The sequence below is a fragment of the Dromaius novaehollandiae genome, chromosome 1 (assembly GCF_036370855.1).
Source record: "Dromaius novaehollandiae isolate bDroNov1 chromosome 1, bDroNov1.hap1, whole genome shotgun sequence".
Classification (NCBI taxonomy): Eukaryota; Metazoa; Chordata; class Aves; order Casuariiformes; family Dromaiidae; genus Dromaius; species Dromaius novaehollandiae.
This window is the reverse complement of record NC_088098.1, coordinates 76,146,774-76,169,446: the sequence shown is the minus strand read 5'-3', so window position 1 is coordinate 76,169,446 and position 22,673 is coordinate 76,146,774. Positions and strand designations below refer to the sequence as shown.

At 42.5% G+C, this 22,673-nt stretch overlaps 1 protein-coding gene across 3 annotated transcripts in view; it reads right to left on the bottom strand.

The window, feature by feature from the left end:
- The window catches only part of ETV6 (ETS variant transcription factor 6), a 140,684-nt gene that overhangs the window by 4,361 nt on the left and 113,650 nt on the right, over window positions 1-22,673 (bottom strand). For all 3 annotated transcript variants that reach the window (XM_026114104.2, XM_026114105.2, XM_026114106.2), the window contains 2 exons: window positions 6,317-6,459; window positions 2,975-3,075 (listed from right to left, as the gene is read on the bottom strand). In XM_026114104.2, coding sequence (XP_025969889.1) covers window positions 2,975-3,075; window positions 6,317-6,459 — 244 coding nt within the window. The remainder of the gene's footprint in view (window positions 1-2,974; window positions 3,076-6,316; window positions 6,460-22,673) is intronic.

Below are 22,673 nucleotides of genomic sequence, written 5' to 3'. Positions count from 1 at the left end.
GTTAAGGACTTTTATTGCTAGTACATTTCAAAGCAAAAGCACTTCCAAGGTATGGAGAGACAGAAGGCTACTGGTTTTTGCAGCCTTGTGTGTTGGTGAGTGAAGAGGAATAAAAACACCAAAGGAACAGGAGTGGCAAAAGCCAAGGACTAAGTCAGAACAAGTTCTGGGAAATGGAAGGCCCTCAGCTCTGAGAGAAAAAGCTTTTGGGCTAGGCCTCAACTGGGAAAAAGGACCTGTGAGCAAAGGCAGTCTCCTCTTAGGTGATTCTAGCTAAGCGTAATTGTAATGCAGCAGTGTCCTTCATAGATGAATGCCACAGCTCCCACCACTAATGTCTTGATGCAGTACGTCTGCAGGGGGCTAGAAACAGAAACCACCTCTGGGGAGGCATGGCAACAGTCGGAAATGGAAACAACATCCATCAGGCTTCCAATCTGCAGCCTTGATCTTTGCCAGTACGCTTTTGGGTATGTCTGTATAGAAGTAGCATTGACAAGCTCTGCTTTTCCTTTCTGAATTTGATAGTGTAGGAAGTGAGAGTGGCACAGGAAGGATGAAATCCTAGCTTAAACACAAATCACTTTCCTAAGTGCTTCTGCAAAAAGTTACGATGAAACTTATTTATGCTGGACGCATTACAGAATTTCACACAGTCTTTCGTTAATGATGTACTGGCTAACACTGAACAGTACAAAATGTGTTAATCAGAGCAGCTGGTTTTATTTCAGGTTGATGATATGCTCAGTATCCTTGCCCCAGTGAAAACAAATCCAACTGTCAGAAGCCTCGTTACTCTCGCTGACCCAGAAAAATCACTGCTGAAATTAATGGGCAAGACTTGCCTCCTCTCTGCCTCTGAGGTTACAAAGCTTAGGGCTTTCAGGCTGAAGTCTGAAAAATCTGGAGTCTCTCAGCAAACACATATCACAGCCTGGAACTAACCTTTTGCCACCCCTTCTAATTTTGGAAATCATGTGCACACATGTATTTAGAAAAAAAAATGGCTATGATGACTCACTGCTGTGTCACTCCCATTTGTATGCTGAAGAACTCTGCTGATAAAAATGGTGTTACACTGGTGAAAAACTAGCATGCAGAAGTGGTGAATCAGTCCCTGGATTTACAGTGAAAACTCCCCAAAGCCTACAGGCCAGACTGTGCCCTGATTTAAACCCCATACTTGTCCTGGTGATCTTGCGTGAGGATGAAATCAAAACAGAGAATGATCCCACCATCCTGCCTACCTTCTGTTTGCTCTGTTTCCTAAAACACATGGGAAATGGGCTGATGTGAACTCTGCAGTAGCACTTGGCGTATTCTTTCTGGTCTGTCTATTAAATTACATCAAAGGACCCACAGCATGGGTATCTTTAATAGCATTTGAATAAGTTCCAAAAAAACCTCCACATGCTAATGAATTAAAGAGTAGCTCTGATCTCTTTTGTTGCAGATGACTTTCAGCCACCCTATTAGAGATCCTTCTCCGACTCTGTTTTACTAAAAGCTCTGTACAGATATTTGTAAAAGATAGCTGCCCACATGCTACTAACAAAGTTACATTTCCTATTATTTCTCTGTTTGTGAGAAATAGCCAAGAAAGGCACATTAATGGATTGATTTTCTGCAGCTGTTCTTCTTTTTCTCTTCAGATATAAATAGGACTAAGAATACAACATCAATAACTTTTTAATGGGAAATTAGCAAAAAATGTGTCCCCCCCCCCCCAGTTTCCAAAGAAAATGAGGCTTATGGGAACATGCTTTATGCTCCCTTGTGACCTTTGAATCTGTTGGTCAGTTTTGGGCAAATCTGACAGAAGAACAGAGGTTTCAAGGATATCGATTTTCTGTGGTTTTGAGAAAACAGGAGCCTGGTTGAGGAAAGAGAGAGTCCTGTTTTGTTTGTGCTGCCACCAAATGAAAGGCTCTAATATAAGCACACTCATTATTAGGCATTGCAGAATTCCCCCCAAGAGCACAGTCTTGGCACAAATCCATAGGAATCCAGACACCCCTAGTTCTGCTGCTTGTGGGGCAACTTCATTTTAACTTTCCACAAGAAAATTAAAATTACTTAATTGATTTTGCCTGTGACTCCTTTCCTTCATTCTCCTTCCCCTTTTCAGTTTCTTTTTAAAAAAATCACACAAACGAGACATTCCACAGAAACCTTTTCAGCTGTAGATAGTTTGAGTGTTAACGCAGTTCTTTTATGCCATTTAAGAAAACAAACTCCAATACTGCCTTCCTACTGGTATCATTTCCAAGGACATTACTAGATCCAGACCACTGACATCAAAGCAGTCTTTGGTCTGAGCTCAGTGCTCTGCGGATCAGACTTCGGCACTAGATTCACTGGTCTTGTCTGAACAGACCTGGGGCGCTCTTGCTCAATGGCTCTGCCAGGTTATTACATACAATAACGCTATGCTTCACTCTGTTTAGGGCCCTAGTTTCTAAATTCTTGGTCTTATCATCCATTCTGATGCTTCATATTTTATGAACAGTTCTTGCAGGGCCCTTTTCCTTCCCTCAGTGTGGGGTCTCTTCTGAGCCCCAAGGCACCACAACTGAATACATGCTTATCAGCACTTCTCTTCTGCAATGCACTTGAGGAAATGTCCAATCTCTGCATAGCTTCCAGCTGTGTCTGATGTGAATTGGGAATAGGTTTTCCAGCTGTCTGACTGAGATCATGAACCATTTAGCTAAGGTCTTTGACAACAGTGCAGCCCGCTGAAGCCAGTTTAAAGACTTCCATTGACTACACTCATCACTGAGACAGGCCTTTAGTTTTGTAAACTGGTGCAGTTGCCTTCAAAGCGGGGAAGCACTGGCCTGGACAGCTTTTGCAAATACATGGCCACTGTCAACTCTGTGTTGTGCAGTGAAGTGCCACACACACAGTTCCATCCTGCAGCTTCAGAACTAATTGTCTAAAGAAAGGAACAGCAAAGAAGAGAAAAAATTACCTGAACAAAAGCCTTTGTCCTGGCTCCTTCCGGATAATATTTAGTTTGTAGTAGTGGCGTAGGGCTCTGGACATTTTCTCATAAGTCATATTTGTTCTGTTCTGTTTTTTCAAAAGAAAAGGGAAAAGCATGGTGAGATAATTCATTAAACCCTTTCTAAGCCCCAAAAGGAGCTTCAGAACTATCGCAGTTAGCTAAAGTAACCAAGTCAGTTCAAGAAATTACATGTTCCGTTCTTCTGCACCTTGTAGGCCCACCCTGCCCCTCCAGCCCTCAATAGGGAAACTGAATGGGTCTCTTTTCATATAGGGCAATTTAAGCAAGAATGTCTACCAAAAATTCCCAGTGAGGCTTTTCTACACTTTCTTGGATCACACATAACAAAAGGCTTCATCAACCGCAAGAGGAGACATTAAATGGAGGGAGATGCTCACACCACATGAGATGTGACATCTCTTGTAAAAGCATGAGAACAGTAGCTAATAGACTGTATTTGTCAGCAATCCCTGCTAAGAATGCTGTTCCTCTGGGATTCCCCTCCATTAAATAGTTAATGCTTACAGAGCGCTGCAGAGAGTGACAGCCTGTTTCTCCTCTCATTATACTAGTGTAAATCAAGAAGTCCATTAGGTTGTACCTCTGCTTCTTTGAGCATCCCTTTCATTTCGGGAACTGCTGACCCCAAAACATTACAGCCAGAGCGCTGCAGGGTGACTAAAGCATAGCCCTGCTTAGGCTGAGAATGTCACAAGGCAGCAGTGATGGGCATTGGCAGAGCTGTATGTGGGCAGCCTCTGTAGTAGCCACCTGACTTGGGATAGTGGGATCAGTCCCTTAGGGTATGCCTAGATAAAGAACATTTTTCTGGTACAGAGAGCACTGGTTACTATGCTGGCAAAGAAACTCGTAGCGCAGAGACAACTATACTGGCAAAGCTGTGTTTGCAGGATTATAAAGCAGCCGCCCTGCCACGGGCAAAACAAGCCAAACTAGTAGAAGCATGCTTTTGCTCTGAAAACCTCCATGTTAGGAGTTTAACTTGGCACAGTTCTGTCAGTCCAGGATCAGGCAGAAGTCTGCAGTGTTGACCTGGCTTTATATTAAATGAGACTGATCTGTCTGTCTAAAATGCCCCTTAAGAACAGACCTTCTCTGTTTTCTGCAACCTCAAGAGCTCTGCTAAGAGAGGCCATAGAAAGAGCTGTGGCATTTAAACACTAAGAATGACAGTATTTTCCCTGCAAAATTCTAAACTTTGCTCATTCAGAACCCCCCTGAAATAGCATGTATGCTTTTTCTGGCTCTTCTGTGTTAAAAGGCCAGTGCTGTTTTCCAAGTGACTAGTGATCTGGAGTAGCTTCAGTTTTAGACACCCAACATGAGACACGATGATAAGGCCTGATTGTCAGCATGAAGGTAGGGCTAAGGGCAGAACTCTCCATTCCAAGTGTGGCAACACAAGACAGACATTCTTGTATGTCATGACTCACATCAGAAAATCTTGACATTATCAAGATTATAGGCTATGTATACACATACACAGAATCACAAAATTGTTGATGTTGGAAGGACCCTCTAGAAATCGCCTAGTCTAATCCCTCTGCTCAGAGCAGAGTCAACTAGAGCAGGTTGCTCAGGACATTGTCCAGCTGGGTTTTGAATATCTCCAAGGATGGTGACTCCATAACTTCTCTGGGCAACCAGTTCCAGTGTTTAATCACCCTCACAGTAAAAGAGTTTATTCTTATGTATAAATCAAATGTCCTGTATTTCAGTTTGTGTCCATTTCCTCTTGTCTGTTCGCTGGACACCACTGAGAAGAGTTTAGCTCTGTCTTCCGTATTCCATCTCATCCAATTTTATGTATATTGATAAGGTTCACCCTGAGCTTTCTCTTCTGAAGGCTGAATGGTCCCAGCACTTTCAGCCTCTTCTCATACGACAGATGCTTCAGTCCCTTAATCATCTTCATGTCTCTTTGCTGGATTTGCTCCTCTATCTCCATGTCTCTCTTGTACTGAGAGACCAGAACTGGACACAACACTCCAGATGTAGTCTCACCAGGGCTGAGTAGAGGGAAAGGATTACCTTGCCCTGCTGTCAACACTTTTCCTTACGCACTCTAGGACACTGTTGGTGTTCATGGCCATAAGGGCACATTGCTGACTCCTGGTCAACTTGTTCACTGGGACCTTCAGGTCCTTTTCTGCAAAGCTGCTTTCCAGCTGGTCGGCCTGCAGCCTGTACTGGTGAAAGGGGTTACTCCTCCCCAGGGGTGGGACTGGGCATTTCCCTTAGCCAAACTTCATGAGAGTCCCATCAGCCCATTTCTGCAGCCTGCTGATGTCCCTCTGAATGGCAGCACAACCATCTGGTGTATCAGGCACCCTTCCCAGGTTTGTATCATCTGCAGACTTGCTGAGGGTGTACTCTGTTCCATCATCCAGGTCATTAATGAATCTGTTAAACAATATTGGCCCCAGTATTCACCCCGAGGTACACCACTGATGACTGGCCTCCAGCTGGACTTCATGACGCTGATCACAACCCTTTCAGCATGGCAGTTCAGCCAGTTTTCAATCCACCTCTCTGTCCACTTACCTAGTACATACTTCAGCAGTTTGTCTATGATGATATTATGGGAGACAGTGTCAAAAGCCTTAGTGAAGTCAAGAAAAACAACATCCACTGCTCTCCCCTCATCCACTGAGCTAGTCATTTCATTATAGAGGGCTGCCAGGTTGATCAAGCATGATTTCCTCTTTGTAAATCTATGCTGACTGCTCATACACATATAGTCATATACATACAGTCAACCCCAAACTGCAGATGACTTCTATCAATCAGTAGCTGCTTTACAGTGAATGAAGCACAATCACCCTCTTAGAAGGAAACGCGTGACCCTACATCTGGTGTCTATCACAAGACAATATTCACTCCTTTGTGAAATGTGAATGTTGATACAGAAAGGAACACAGAAAGAAAGCTCCCTCTGAGATGCATAGACCACATCTAACCAGAACATCCTTAGCATCAGGTTTCAGGAAGAAGTGAGACACCTTGAGAGAGAAGGACCATTACTTGTCTTCCTTGTAATTTTATAATTGAATGTGTTTATAACTAAGTGTCTTTAAACTGAACCAACAGGTTCTTTGTAAAAAGGATAAGTTTTAGTGCTTGAGGCTGGATGCTTTATATTTCTAATGTGCATAGAATGAAAGATTACAGCTTTCCAGAAGTACTTTATATGCACATGCTCTCTTACTTTCTCATGTTTATGAGTGAACCCTGTATGTTAAAAAGGCGATGTGCCATAAGAGGAAAATCTTATTGCTCTCTTACCTTGTGGTTTCCCCACAGCCGGGCCAGCCCGTTGGGATCCACTATCCGAAATATTTTGGATTCCTTATCTTCCCATCGGATGAAGTTTTCGTACCGGCTGTCAGAAAGCAGCTGATAAACATAATCCCAAAGCAACCTACAGTCTGTGAAGAGAGAAGCAAGAAAATATTTAATTTCTCCTTGGGATTAATTCTGGGAATTTTGGGGTGGACGTGTAGGGAAAGGAGAGTCAGGGTCAGGGCTGGAACAGCTGGCGCAACTGTCTTGATTGGTATTGGCTAGTATTTGCAAAGTATAATGGACTATACAGCCTCTTCTGAGGGATCCTAGTCCTTCTGACACTTTGCCACATCATAAGCCACATGAAATGACCTGCTGATCTTAGTTGTGTGTTTTTGTGGTATAGATGCACATAAAGTTACCACAGTTGGCCCTGACACTGTTGTTGGCTGTTTCAGCGGGGAAATCAAGACTTCTGCAACCTGCTCTCCCTGCTTGAGACAGTCCTGCCAATTCCTTTCTAGCAGAAGTGATCTGAAGCAGGGGCAATGTTATGCCTTTCCTTTCTAACAGATAGATACAAAACTGACATCTCCTACCATTTTTAAATTTGCTTTTTGTTTTTTTTTTTAAAGGTTCCTGAAAGAGAAAATCAAGTATTATAACTACTCGAGTGGTATTGAGAGGCTAAACAGTTTCTTCTATTTGGATAATTGAATTCAAAATTCCTCCTGGCAAACACTGTTTAGGTTGCTAATTAAAGGTCTAACAGATACTTCAGTTTTAGTTTAGTGTTTTTCAGTTTCATGGCAGTCTCTTGACACTGGGGAAGCCAAGAGCTGAACTGCTCCTATTTCCTCCTTGCAATGTGTATGTGCATAGTGCAGCATAATAACGGACAACTATGAAATATGGAAAGTGAATTCCACAGGGGGATTTCTGCTGCTGTCAGAAACTACAGGGTTTTTAGAGCTCAACTGTCCAGAACCCAAAGATGATCATATAGCTGCTTTTTACCTTGAAAGCAAAACCAGTCTCTGAGAGGTAGCTTGCTGCAATGGTTAAAGCATAGGTCAGTAACCCAAGACATCTAGGTTCTAGGTGCTAAAAGGGATTCTTGCCAGCCTGTCCTTCTATTCCTGCCTATCTTGGTTTTGGTATGGGTTAGATTGGCGATCATGATATGCTCAGTAGGACAATATAATATGCTTTTTAAAAAGAGGGTATGAACAATGCATTCAATGAGTGCACTTGAAATTGTTAGAGACAGTAACATTATCAATGGTATTTTCCATTTTAGAACTGCAAAAGAGTATCTCTGAAACTGTACTATCTCTAAAACCAGAGTTAAGCTTGCCGGTGCACTTACTATAGACTTTACTTAGCAGTCTTATGGAGAACATTACAAAGATGTGCTATCTTGCAAAAACTTTCAGGTTCCCCTTCTAGCTGAAAGCAACCCCAATGATCACCTCACCCATAACATCTACAAGAGGAGGTGTGTGAAAGGAAAGAGGTAGTCAGACTTTTGGTTGGAAAAATCTTATTTTCATTAAAATTTTTGACAGGAAATTGTCCATTCCCATGTGAATTTTTTCTGTTTTTTTAAATTAAAAAAAATCAAATCAATTCCCATTTTTTCATTCGTGGATGTGACTAATGTTCAGGGATAGGCTCCTCCCTCTCACCCAGAATAGGATACCTATAGCTAGAACCAGGACAGAGCCTGAAAAATAATTCTCTCCTCAGCTTTCCCCAGTGAGCAGCTCAGAGTGCTCACCATCCTGCACACATTCAGGGAAGCCTTCCTCTCCCCTTCCCCTTACCCCAAGTTGCATACAGAGCCCACCCATCTGCCCCAGGCCTGCAGATACAGAGCACATGGCTGGCTGAAATTAAACGCTGCAATGCCGAACACTGCTGCTTCTAACTCCCTGCGCAGCTCCTGGCACAAGTGACTTCCACTGGACTACACAGGAGGTCTGTAGAAGAGTATGAAGTAGAGAGTGGCTGTCTCAGACTAACACTTTATCTATTTGTCATATTTTCTCTAGGGAATTCACAAAACCCAGTTCTTCTATAACCTCTCCATCAATAATTTTTCACACACATCCAATTAGTCTCTTGAACATGCACACATTAGAAAAAAGCTATCTTTTCTACACTTCATCTATAAGGAACATGGGAACGGAGATTCTGTTCTTGTATTGGTTTGCTCCTTTAAATAATGTGGGAAGTGCTCAGATAATACAGTGGTAAGGGCTCTCATAGGTGGATCCTTGACACACCTATAATCTCTTTCAGTGAAAGGCTGTATAGAAAAAAATAAAACAAAATGCAAGAATCTTAATTTAAAAAAAATGTTAACAATCTTTTTTTTCCTTTCCTTTACCTTTTTCTTCCATTCCACTGGTTTTGACTCCCCAAGACATATTTTACAATTTGATCGGAGTTGGTAATACTGGTGCATTCTGAAAACTACCTGTTTTTTTTTTAATCTGTGCTAAATTTAACAATTTAATCTGCATAGTCTAGGTCAATGGTTCATTTCAAATTCACTGTTTTAGATCAGCTTTTCTCAAAGAGCTCCATGCTTTGCTATAGTCCAGTTCTTCATTACAAACACTATAAAGGTGATGTGATTCTCTAGGCCAGCTGTGACTCATTCACCACAGCACAAACCATCAGTGGAAGGTATGCCACCATATGGGAAACATTTTTAATCTGCTAATTGGACTCTATGCATGTACACACAAAAAGTACATTCTACCTTTGGGGAACAACTGGAAAGCTGGGTAGCTGCTGCTGCTTATTATTAGAGTTCCATTTGAAGGTGGCAGAAACAGTGTTTTGGCCAAAAACTGTATACTGAATTCAGTGGGAGCTGCATTAAGTCATTTCTGTAAACTCCACTCTGACCCCCAATATACCAGGAACTATGAAAGTTCTCCCCATAGCTAAGCTCCTGGCATTATTTTAGTCAGTTGTATGGGAGTGACTCTGTGGCTTATGGTGAGGTCAACAAGCTCCACACAAGGCTAAAAACTTGTGGTGGGCTTTGTCTGACTCCACCTCATCTGTAAGAGATGTCTGTCTTGATGGGAATGGTTTCAAAGTGGAAAACATTCACTTAACTGATATTAGTCAGGGGAAAATAGAAAGTATTTGGTGAAGGCAGGAATTTATTAGAAACCTGATGGAAGAGAGGAAGGATGTGTAGGTTTGTTGTTGAATCAGTGCTTTCAGACTGTCCTGGAAGTTCACTGAAGTGTTGATTGGCCCCATCAGGAGAGCGCTCTAAGAAGTGCACCCCTGTCAGTCATTTGGTTTTGATTCTGCCACTACTGCTAGTCCTGGAACGGGTGGACTTCCTTGGGGTCACCTGGAGGGCTGGTGTTCCTACAGCGGGCCTCATGTTGTCTGGATTTTTGCAAGCCAGAGGCAAATGAATGTTAGAGTCTTATATTCCTGAACACGTAACCCAAGGTAGATATCCTCCGATTACAGGAACTTATAGCTAATATTTACAGTTCTGTTGAGATATGTCTTGCTCTAAACTTTACTTTCATCTCCTTATTTGCAATGTGTAGTATTATTTATAATCAGTAGTATATTGCTGTAACTCTGCTCCAGAAAAATTTCCAGGTGCATAAAACCAACTCTTGCTGAAGGGAATGGCAGACTCCTAATGTCCTCTATACAGCGGCTCCTAGAAGAGTTTTAAGAAGCTGACCTCTCCTTGAAAGCTGACTGGAATTGCATATGCTACATGTATCGTGCTATGCCAGGGCTGCACATTCACTTAAGTGTGGCTAGCAAGTAAATTCTAGTCTATCATATTGACTTTGGCTATTTTTCATTGGCTTTCATAACTCCCCCCCACACACACATACACAGTGCCTCCCCTCCATGAAAGAAAAACACACACACACACACACACACACACACACACACACAGAGAAAACCAGCCCAAAATGTCTGTGTGGAAAATTGTTGGACTAACAACAGAGCTTCAGACTCTGAGAAGAGGTAGCATTCAAGTGCAGATTTGCTTTTGGTTGCTGACTTAATTTTTAGAATGAATTCAGGCTAAGCTTGAATATAAATATTCCTCAAATGAGGAGAACTTAGATCTGCATCTTGAGATCTTCACAAGAAAGTCCCAGGTGATCAAGGGCCCCATCCCAGATTCTAAACTGACTGAGCTGCTCAGACTTGCAAAGGTATTTAGTAGGCTGGTGGAATTTGCAAAAAATACCCAGGTATCTTAGGCCTCTAAATCTCTGCTTCAAAAAGAATTTAGTGCTCTTGAAAATTCTGCTTGGCTCTTAAGACGACTTAAAATCTAGTCTTCAAAAGCTACACTTGCCCATCAGCAGGATTTAGATATATGACTGAGTTGCAATAATTTAATGAGTTGGCATGCATCAACTCAATTGTGGTAACTGTCTTAGGCCACTGCACATAGGAATTAAAAAGCATTAGCTTTAAACATCAGTAGAAAAGATTTAGGCTCACTGCATTTCCTCTCACTTCTGCTGAGAGCTGAGTGTGTACACTGTTAGCTACCACGGACCAGCTGAAGTATGGTAGCTTATTGAGCTATAGAAATTCAGTCAAATGCATGAGCTCTTAGTTTGCAGAGTACCTAAACCAATTTGCCTTGATTCACGTTTCAAATGGGAGAGCTTTAGGAATCTGAGCATAGGCACTCAGCTTGTTTTGCCTTTAACCATATACGATTTATACCCTGGGTATCTTTCTCCATATATTGCAGGGTAAAAAGGAATGAGGTTCTAGAGGGCTCTTCCTGAGTAACAGAGGAGCAGCTACTAAATAATCTGCCATTATTAGGCCAGTAGAGATGGTCTTTATAAGGACAATAGAGACTACAGGTCAAAGACTACTTAATGACTCATGCTGTGTAATGAATTTGGGGTATACTAGAGTCAATCTGAATGCAGCCCATGAGAATACTGAAAAGCCACAAAGAGGAAATGCTAGAAAATGCTACCAAAGGGAGCTTCTCCACTGGGAAAAGAGACACTTCACAGAAGGCTGGTGAAGAAAGAAAGTTGCCTCCTCGAGGAAGGTCAAACTGCTAAATGTATTTTTGGGAAGGATGGAGAAGTTGAGAGAGGGACTTGTATGTAGATGGTTGTTTTCTAAATGTAAACTGCTTGTTTGCTTGGAAAGTCTGGATGGGGTTAATGACTCCAAGAAGCCTAAATCACTTGCTCTGGCTGTCAGAAGGCCTCCAAAGGAACAGTCATATGAGGGAGTCTCCATAGGGTGTGCATCAGCCAGTGAGCAAGAAAGCACCCGGATGTTGCTGAGGCCCAGCAAGTTTAAAAATGTGAGAGATCCAATAAGGAAGCTGAGCCAGGGCTGGTGCCTGAATTGTTTGGGCATGCTGCAATTTCCTGCCTCTTGGCTAAAATAGGCTTACTTAGAAAGTAAGTATGTCTCTGTAGCACAAGGAAACGTCATCTCCCCCCCACCCTCTGCCACACACACATGCACATATAAACTTTTCTTTTTTTTAAGTGAACTCAGATGGCTGAACTTTGTACAGTCCAATGCTTAATGGAGCACTTCGTGGAAAAGGTGTGACTGAGATACTTTAAGGCAATTCAGTATCAAACAACCGAGCCAAAGCAGGAAGATGGTGTGCTGCTCCAGCCATGTGGCAAGTGTCCTGAAAGCAGAAGGCAGGTGGGACATGGAAATGTCCCACCATTTCCTCAGCTGTAGTCCTGGGTAAGACTGAACTATGCAATTAGCAGGGGAAACAGGGAAAACTGTATCTTCAAACAGAGGGGCATGGCTACAACTTTCTTCCTGTGGTTAATGCTCTTAGAAGGATTTTTGTGTTAACACACAAGGCAGTGATAAGATGTAAAGAACTTAGCTGGCTCTCAAATGTCCCCTGTAAAACTGCCCTACATGTGCAAGAGGCAGCAGTCTCAGACTCCTGCTAATAACAGCCACGTACTGTACAGTCCCAAACTTGGCAGAGCTAGAAAAGAATACTCAGGGGCTGCCTGCCTCATCAAGGCTCCTGGCAGCTGCCCAGCTGCCAGGGCTGACACTGGGCACAGGAAAAACAGGCAGCTGAACAAACCTGCTGAGAGTTGGGGGAAGGAGGCAAGAAGAGAGGCTGGGGTTTGAGGAGTGGGAAGATATCTCTCCTATAAAGGGCCGTTGCTGACTTTAAACCCCTCTGAGAGCAGCCAGCCTGCCTCCTCGCCCTAGTTTTAACTCTCCTTTCATGTGGCAGGAGTGCCCAAGCCTCAGCCACTCCTCCTTGGCATGGTGAGGCTCAATTTCTCTTCTCTGGATGAAAAGCTCTGTTCACTATCCACATTTACAGCTCTTCTTTGGTAATGTTATGAAACAGGAGAATATAATCGTTGTTAGGAAACCCTTGTGACAATCAAATAGACACTGTGTGAGCAAAAGCAAATTATAGATTCTTCATTTCAAATACCCTCTAAGTCTATGGGCACAGCCTTCCGAAAAAACACCTAAATCAACACTGCAATATAAATACTTCCTAAAGACTATATGATAGTAACACATATATTCCTTAGACCTGAACACCATCTCATACTCATCTATAAAATCAACATTTGGACTTGAGGTTCCTAAGTTGGCCAGTCATTAGAAAAAGACTTCTCTAGCATCATTTGGCCAAGGTAGGTGCCTGGCTGGTGGCCTTGGTGGTGTAGTAAGTGAGATAATTCTTAATCTGTGTTCCCTTGGACTAAATAATGCTTTTAATAGTAAAGATATATATGCTAAAAATCTTTTGTTCAGAGTATAAGACTCTCCTGCATCACAGTATTTCCTAGAACATATACTGCATCTGAGACCTCTATCGTTTAAGTGAGGCTCATGACCCAGAAGCAGAGCTAGCTCTCCTCATGTATCAACTACCAAAATCCTCTCTCTTAACCACAGAAATGTTTTACAAGACCCACCCACATCTTGCACTGAAGATCATTATATAAAATGTTTTCAATCTGGCTGATGACTGGCTTGGAAACTAGCATGGCTTCACAGAGAAAGAGTTCATGCCAAAGAAACTTCGTCATACTCCCTCTGACATCAGCTGAGGACTTACCCCTTGCTGAGTAGGTTAGCCTAAAATTTCTCCAGCATGATATCATTTTACTTAAATGGTTCTGTGATTTCTACCAGCTGAAGAGTTCTCTCAACCTCAGGCCCCCTTTTTTACGAGGTGATCTGTGCTTCAACTGCATTTATTCACAGTAAAGCAGATGTAATGCAAGCAGCTGTTCACAACTGAGGCTAATGGACAGAACCTCTAGAAGCACTTTTGGTATCTTGATTTCTGTATGCACACCTGAGTGTGCTTGGTTACTTGGTTAGGATAGCTAACATGGTGATACTCATGGTATTCAGTCTATTGAAATTATGAACTGGTAAAATCAGCTGACCATTGCTGCTGGAAGAAGGGGGTCCTGATTGCCCTTCCCTTCCTCCTGCTGCTTATATTGTGTGAGCTCTGATGTTTGCTAGACTTCTCTGTGAGCTGACTTTATTCACTTTAACAGAAGAAAAACCTTAGCAAAAAATACTGGCCAGCTTTCTGCCATGTGAGAGCTGATTCTGCTTGCAGAAAGATCTGCTGAATGCTACAGCCAGCACAAAGCCTGTGGCAGGACTACAAAGGTAGTGCAGTGTAGGACGAGGAGGAAAGAGGGAGATGCCCAGAACATGATCATCCCCTTTGCCCAAGAAGGTCAGTAAGTCTCTGAGAAGAGGACACTCCTTGGGGGCATCTAGATTTGTTTAAACTAAAGACAGAAGGAAGAAATCTTAAAGGTTAATGGCCATTCCCTTATATGGAAAAAAAAACACAGGGAGAGAACTGTTGAGTCCTGACTTGGTTTAGGCTTGCTATGGAGATGAGCTCTAATTGCATGTTAACCACATCCTAAACTGTGCAGCAAGCAGAGCTCTCTGGACAAGCCGAATAGACCTTCAGGCTGTTCAGCTGGTACATGAAGCTTGTCAGGATGGCTGATACTGTAATTTGTTTCAAGGGTATGGTGAGAACAACTCAACTAACTTGCTCTCATCTCACAGAGAGGGAGGAAAAATGAAGATGGTGCAAATGAAAGGGAATGCACATGGCTGGGGCTGATCATCATATCAGCTCCTTTACTTTTGCTAAAAGCCTTTCCCATAGCAAAAAAGATTGGGAAAACAAGGGGCAGCACACTCAGAAAGAAAGAAATACTATAGCAGGATTACTACTGTGTTGAGACGGTTCTGGAAAATCCAGCCTCAATATCTATCTATTTCTACAACATACTTGTTTTAGCAGACGGAACTACAAAAAAACCCAAACCCTAAACGAATCTCATGATTCAGGGGTTAAATGGCTCTGAGTCCTGCTCATCCCTTTATGGCAACCTGTGCCCAGGTTACTGAGAGGAAAGGAGTTTCTTTGCCTTGAACATTGGCAGCTGTTAGAAGCAGGGTGCTAGGCTGGTACAGTAAAGCCAGTGTTCCTATGTGGAGAAACCTCTTGACAGACAACTGTTTGTTCAGCTCAGTAAATCCAAGCTGGGGCTGAGGAAAGAGGTTGTCAGATCGCACAGTACAACAGTTGTACATTGCTTCTGTCTTGCACCTGAATGCAGAGGGGGAAATCGGGCCAGAGGAGAACAGAAACCTGAGGCTGTGATGCTGTGAACCACTCTGCCGTGATATTGTGGAGGTAATGCAGCAAGGTGAGGCCAACCTTTGTCTTTGGCACTAAAAACGTGTGAGGGAAAGGAGGTTCAGAAAGGTTCATACCCTGCATGTGGTTGTAGAAAAGAGTGCTCAATTCACAAATAATATCCAACGGATAGGCCAGGGACTGGGAATGGACAGTTGAAACTTTAACTTACAAGACATTAAAGATTAACAAAGGGCAGAAAGGTAATTGCAACCATGATCTCTGTTTTTGCTTGGCAGGTGAAGAATTTGCATCCTCGGAATAAGCTAGAGTCTGTTGTACAAAGAAATGTGATTTTCCCTGTCCTGTTCCCCTGTCCCATCCCCACCAAACAGACAGGTATTTCCAGCATTAGTTTCAAGTGTTGTTCTTCTCCTGCTTCACCTCAGTGGTAGGGAGTGCACTTCCCTTTATGCTGCTAAAGAAATCTGCCTCTGATCCTCCTGCAGATTTTCCTCACTTTTATTGCTTGTGAGGTGCAATCATTAGGAAAAGGGAGAGAGATTCAACCTGTGCCTGCTCACATGCACCCAAATGTCCTCCTAAAAATACGTGACATCTTGTCTGATATCAGAAAACTGGCCAAACAGTTTAATGGAGCACTGTGGAGGATTTAAGGGACACAGCTTCATCTTCTGAATTATACTTTAGAGAAGGGGGAAAAAGGAGGAGTGATTGTACTACAGTAAAGGCATTCCCAGAAAGAGTAATAATTCTTGAACTCACAATGTGAGAAGCTCCAGCATCTTCTATCACAAGCTCAGTTCACCCTTGGGTTTACATTCATGATGCATCTGAACTGGGGCTTTTTTTCAACAGTAGAAAATCACTGTCCTCATGAGACTACTGTCTCCTGTCTGCAGGAGACTCCTGTCTCACTTTTGTGCTCCATGAGAAAGCCCAGAGCTCCTTCTGGGAGCATGCCTGAAGGGTGTGCTCCTGGGGTGGTCCCATGAAGTCCCCTGTCCTGAAAGGACATCTTCGTAAGCTGTAAAGATGCAACTTCTGCTAGGCCTCTTATGGAAAAATAAAATGTGACCTGCCTTTCTTGGGGTTAAATCTCCACATTTAGACATGGCCATTCTCTCTTCCTCTCCTTACCTCAACAGAAATGCAAAACAAATATTTTTGCTGAGACCTTCCCTATGTTTGGATTCCTACCAACTGGTGTGAATTTGAATTAATGTAACCTGGTATAAACTTTTGTATGACATTTCTAACGGACTAACATTAAACCTACACTTAAATAAGCCCATCTCTGAAGAGAACAGAGTGTAGTGTCAACACTGTGGTGTATTTTCCTATTGTATTGAACCCCCTAAGAGGGTTCAAAGTGATGCAAGTTTGCTTTGTAGATCAAAATCTGAATTACTGACACAACTCTAGCCTGAAGAAAGTGTACAATATACAGGGAAAATAAGGGCCATGTTTTCATAAAAAGGCTAAATTCTTGAAGTGTTTAACATCCTGCTGACCTCAACAGAGGCTAAGGGTACTCAGAACCTACTTATCAAATCTGTCTAGCCACAGTATGTAGATGCTGCAATACAGTAATGAGAGAACTGAAGGCTAAATGACTGCGCTTTCCAAGGGCTCGGTCACTCCTAGCTTCTGAGTTGACCAGAACAAGCCGTGACTGGAATTTCTGCTCCTTTAACTGTGTAGTAAGACTGGAGGTCGCTGGAAAGCAAGATATTTTACAGAAAATCTGAAACTACCTTTTCAAGCTATTGCCATTCAGCTGTTGCTTGAGTGCCATTAGTTAAACTGGCAGGGAAGGCACACTTTCATGCCAAAATTAATTGTTAATGCCATTTTAAGATGATTCTCAAGGTTATAATGAAAACTCTTCCTATGGAAATGAACTCTATGAGTTTGATTCTTATCCATACTTCAGTCCCTTTATACTAGCCTGACTTTCGACAAGGGGCTGGAAATAGATGTGACATACACTGCAAATATAAAAGTGTCCATGACTGCAAGGGCAAATGATTAAACAAGGCCAGTGACATTATCATGGCCATATCCAAATGGGAGTGACAGGCCATGCCTACACTAGGATTTGCAGGTTCCAGTTTGTTCGAATGGGCTTCTGCCCTATGGGAGGAGCTGCCTGGAAAGCAGGCACTGAACCACCACACTTACAACTTAGCATGCTAACGCAAACCACTGCTTTGGTTTTCTGTAGTTTGCCAGGCTGTAAGTTGTAACTGTTTAGCAGCTGAGGCTGCAGATGAGTCTTGTCACAGGTGCTCCCCAGATAAAAGCTGTGCATCACAAAAGGTGTGCTGAACACAAGCCAGTGCTATGCTGTTGGACTCTGTTGGGGGTCACGCCTTGTGACAGCGGTGAAGACAGCCTTAGCAGTTTCAAGCACATCTACAGGTAGGCTCCCACAGTATTAGCAATGATATGTGCTTTCTCAGAAAATACAGAGTACCTGTTAAGGAGCACATGACAAAAGAAAAGTCTCTACAGCTTGGTCTGTCAGTGCTTCTCCTCTGCAAAGGAGGATAGAGCAATTATTTGCAGTTTATTTAAGAATTCACCACAGTGAAGTTCATGACGCAATTCTGGAAGGGGGGATAGTAATAAATCAAACAAACAGCGATGCACACCGTTGGATGGACAGTAAGCTTGAGGGCTGGTCCGTATAGGGAATCTGACTGATGTAGGCTCTTCCTAATATCAAGCGCGACAGTAGGTCTGTGTGGACATGTCTGCCTATGGTAAGTGACTTTCTTCCAGAGGTTTTCTACTCACAAAGCAGTCTTGTCAGACTGGAATAAAGTCACTTACCAACCACCACATGTCTATATGAGGGAATCAGGTTCAAGCTTTTACTAATACTAACTGTTGTGCTCACTGACTTACCCATGTAGACAATCCATAACCAAAGACAAGACCAGAAAGACCTATTTGGGTTCATGAATCCAAGTTACTACCCCAATAGTAGATGTGCACACAGTTGGGCAGGTTCTGCTTTCGTGTGGACAATGTGACTGCAGCATCGACACAGAAGTGGATGCACCACACTAACATTACGACTACTCAAAAGCAGCAACAGGTAGCTTGGCGTGAGTTACGTGCCTGACCTCTTGTATTTATGGCTAGCTTGGGTTGCTGTCATGATGAGAGGTCTAGTGAAGAACAAAACCAGGAGAATATCAGACTAAGCGGGGTACAGGTGTTGGTTGCCCCAATTTTTAAACTGGATAATACTTTTTTTTAACAAATTGGAATCTGCAATGTAAGGCAGAAAGTGTTTCTAGTCACTAGCATTTGGAGTTAACCTAAAACTTTGGTGACAGACTGGTCAGATGGTGTCTACTGATACATTTTAATGCATACTTTTATTTTGCTATGCAGTGTAGCTTCTGACCAGTGGTGGAACTCTTAAAAACGCCTTTCACCTTTGTATGCCCTTCCTTCCCTTATATTTACCTTGTCTGTTTGGACAGTAAACTCTTTGGGGCAGGGACTGTAGCACAATAGAGCCTATAGATACCACTGTATTGCAAACACTAATAATCAAGTGGAGCAGGAAGCTGCATCTTTTATGTGACAGCTAACAATATTAGCTGCTGTAAAACTTTTAACTTGTAAGTTGTGCTTAGTTGTCATTTTTTTTACTCCCTTACTATATAGGCATAACTTCTCTCTGCCTCCTCTCCCACCCTCCCACCCAGTACATGTCATCATACAGTAACTGCGCCTGTATAGCTAATTTGTACAGGAAGGAAAATAAGCTATTGTGGTGTAACTGCAATCATACAGAGGATTTTGCTGATATGTCACTTAAAAAAATCACCCTACAACTTGACAGAGATGTAAATGTCACACTGAAAAATGCAGAGTAAATGTGGACTCTGGGACTTCGGTCCTAGTAGGTAAGTTGAGGAGAAGCTGATCACCAAGTTGCCTGTGTTTTGAAGTGCAGTGACCTGCAATGTTTAAGCTCTAAATGTCTAGTGTTACTAATCTAATAGCTCAGTGACATGAATTTGTTTTTTCTTATCTTCCCTTTAAAGCAGCCTTCCAACTCAACTCCAAAGTAAAAAAATGAATATGAGTTGATTTGGAGGCTTTCTTAAGCACTTGCTTTGTGAAAGATTCACTCAACTAACTCCTCTGGTCTTTTCCCCTCCTACGCAAGTTTATGAGAAGTGATTAAGTTTTTTAAACAAAGGGGGAGGAGAATCCCTGATCCTGTTGCCCCCTCCAACCTCTCTCCCCATACAAAACAACAGAACTACTATCCTTACTGAGCTTTGAGGTGGGAGACATCCCCATGCTCAGAGTGAGCACATGGCCTACGCTCATTGTAAGCACTGTTTTGTAGGTTTTGGTAGGATCTGAGTCATTCATAGCTGATGTGCTCTCAACATGGGACTGCATTTTGGTTTTGGCAATCAGATTGCTTTTATTGAGAAGCTGCTTATACGTGTCTTGCTGCAAGCAGTGGGGTTCACACTATGCCTCTCTATTCCCCAGACTTGTCGCACACTGAGAAACTGAGGCAGGGATAGCAAGTCAGAAGTGGAGCTGGAGGTAGAGTTCTTTCATGATTTTGGCAGGGTAAGAGTCTCATCTGTCCTCATTCCTACAGCAGTCAATAACTTTATGGTCCAAACCAAAACAGTAGTAGACAATGTGCCTCTGAACAGTTTAAACATTACCTGGCTTTTCCTCAGACTCCTGAAGGGGAAGAAACAAATCTGGCAGCTTGTGAAGTTAAATAGAGCCTAGTTGCTAAGGTAACCCAGCTGATAAGAACAGCATATTAACAGACAACAACAGGCACGAGAGACTCACCTGCCTTTAAATTTTTTTTTCCCAAGTGCAGAGCAAAATCAAAAGCAATATGCAGGGTGGGGCTCTGCAGAGGAATAGCTATGCTTGTCCTTCCAAACTGCTTGTACAAGTTGGATAGACCTGCCCTCAGACTTTTCTGGGGTGAAGAGAGATCTCAGTGGGTTTTATTTGGTTCCAGCTCCAAGAGGACACTAAGCCCTTGAGGGGAGGGCAGCTTCACCTACCATTGCTCCCTGGAGCCTTGCCTTTCCCACCCACGCAGTCATTCTGCTAGTAGCTGTGCTGGAGCAGTGGCAATGCTACACTAAAGGTAGTATAATCTGTAGCCCAAAGTTTCACAGCCAGTGACTGCATTGGATTAGCAAACTAGCTTTTCAGTCCCAGAGAGCTAGGATAGGAAAAGACCCTGGCAGCTGGAACTCTGAGGGACCTGCTTGGCAATGTACTTCCCCTAAGGAGAAACATCCAGAACTGTATTAGTGAGTTTTAAGTGACTGAATCAGAAGTGGGGTAGCTTCTAACATGTCACTAGATTAATTCCATTGTTTCTAAGCCAACTCAAGGTGATAAAAGTTAGGAAGAAACCTAGGGGACCCTCTTGCAGTCAGATAATCCTGTAACTGCCTCTTGCAGTGTCTTCCTTTAGGAAACTAACAGGTTGATCGTCAGAGCCAAGATGTCAGTTCTCTTTTTTCCCCAGCTAGCAAGCTGAGGTGGACCTGGGTATCTGAGAAAGGGTATTTTTGAAACCTAAACATAGCCTTGAGGTGAAAACCTGCCCTGACTGAAGTCAGTGGTGGTGCTCCCAAGGAAATCAGTGGGCGCAGAATTTCAGCATGGCTGCAAGGAGGATTTCTTGGGACTGTGGTTCCCCAAGGGTGTTGTGCATGCCGCAGCCATGACGCGTTCAGAATGCCTGCCAACGCAATAACCCTTGCCTTGCCTTGTGCCTTGGGGAAGTACCTTTTATGAGATATCAAAGTCCTAAAATGTTTGATAACAAAACCCTCCCAGTTAGAGGTGTACGGGGAGTGGAATTTCCATTCTGCAGAAGAGCTAATTTGAAGCATCTCTCTTGACTGAAACTGCAACTGAGTAAAAAAATAGCTATGTTTCTTCTTTTTTCCCCCACAGAGTGGAATCCTTTGAGATAATTTGTGGGGAACCAAGATGGTCTATTTAGAAAATTCAGAGCTGAAGGTCAGCCAGATGGAGTGTCTGCTTGCTAGTGTCTAAGTTAGGAGCTGACTACTAGCAAATGCTGTTGTTGCTTTGAATTAGCAGTTTCAACGGGGAAAGTTGTCCCTCACACCCCTCTGCTGAAACCCCTGCTGAGGTATTTTTAATATTTTTAAGCATGTCATAGCCATATTACTATTGATGCTGAGTTAGCCAGTATAAACCTCACCTGGTGTATCTACAGGGGGTACAAATCTGCCTTTGGATAATCCCAACGCAATGACCTCTAGTTCTGACAAAGTTACAGAAAAGAGACATGCCTATCGTGTTGAGAAGACAGCTAGACCTGATATTTAAAATCAACTCTAGCCATTGATAAATAATATATGGGACCTTAACAAGAAACATAAAGATAGTTTATGCCTCTTACTTCGCTAGAAAAGTGTAAAATGGCCTTAGCGCAATAGAGAATCAGCCCTTCAACTTGAAATTCTTTGCTATAAAAGGGAAAGTGTCTTACCAGTAAAATTAATAATTTGAGAAATGGTATTATATAAAAAGGTAGGAAAGATTAATCAGTCAATGGGTAGAAGTCATTATTTTGTCTAGCAGGAAGTCAGACAAAGAGTCAGAGGTCTATTGATCAACTTTCTGAAAACAGTATTTGTGAATAACAGCAAGGGAAAACACTATTTTCTTTCTCAGCACCAAATAATTGCATATTGCTTTCAAAAACATACTTTATCTACAAGTAAACAGGTTTATGAGGCTGTGAGGTATTTAAGTCCAGGAAGAATTCCTTTTACAATTTAAAAGAGGTGAGCTGGGAATAGAACACGTATTGGAGCTCAGCCTAATGTGCTAGTCAGCAGCCCATAGGGCTTTCCTCGTTCCTCACCAGCATCCCCCTAGAAAATCACCTGCTTGCAAATGGTTAAGCCAATAGAAAGTCGAGGCTCTCTTCTCACTACTGTAAATAGGTAAGGACTTAGCTCTGCCACTGGACTACTGATAAATCTTTTCATTACTTTACCAATCAGTCTTCCTCATCCATAAAATGGAACTACTACCAGTGATTTTTAAAAAGCTTTTTTTTATCAATACATCTGTACTGGTGTATATTTGCAGTGTAAAACCTAAGCATTATAATTTTCTTGGTCTCTGTCAAATTGTAACAGCAAGCCATGGTTGATTAAAACCCTCCATGTTAAGTGCATCAGTGTGAGTGAAGATAAGGACACTCAAGGGGAAAAGGGATTCATATTGACATAGAAGACAGATGATCTTAAAATAAAATCACTTTATGGCAAAAGCTCTAAACTGAAGGGTGAGAGGTGCAGGGAAGCAGGTAGAAAGGCTTTCCTTCTAGGAGGCCCAAGTGTGCTGCCGTTGAATGCAACAGCACAGATGTAGGTGACTTTGCATATGATATGTGGGCTGTTTATGTTTTTGATATAATCTGGGTTTTGTCACCTTTAAATGGGCTATGAGATCTTTAGGCTGCAGTTGAGAAGCTGCTAGAACCCAACTAGAGTAGCACTAGTTTGTGCCCGTACAGCAGATGAGGCTTGTTTGTGTTTACAATTAAAGGACATGGGGTACTGATAG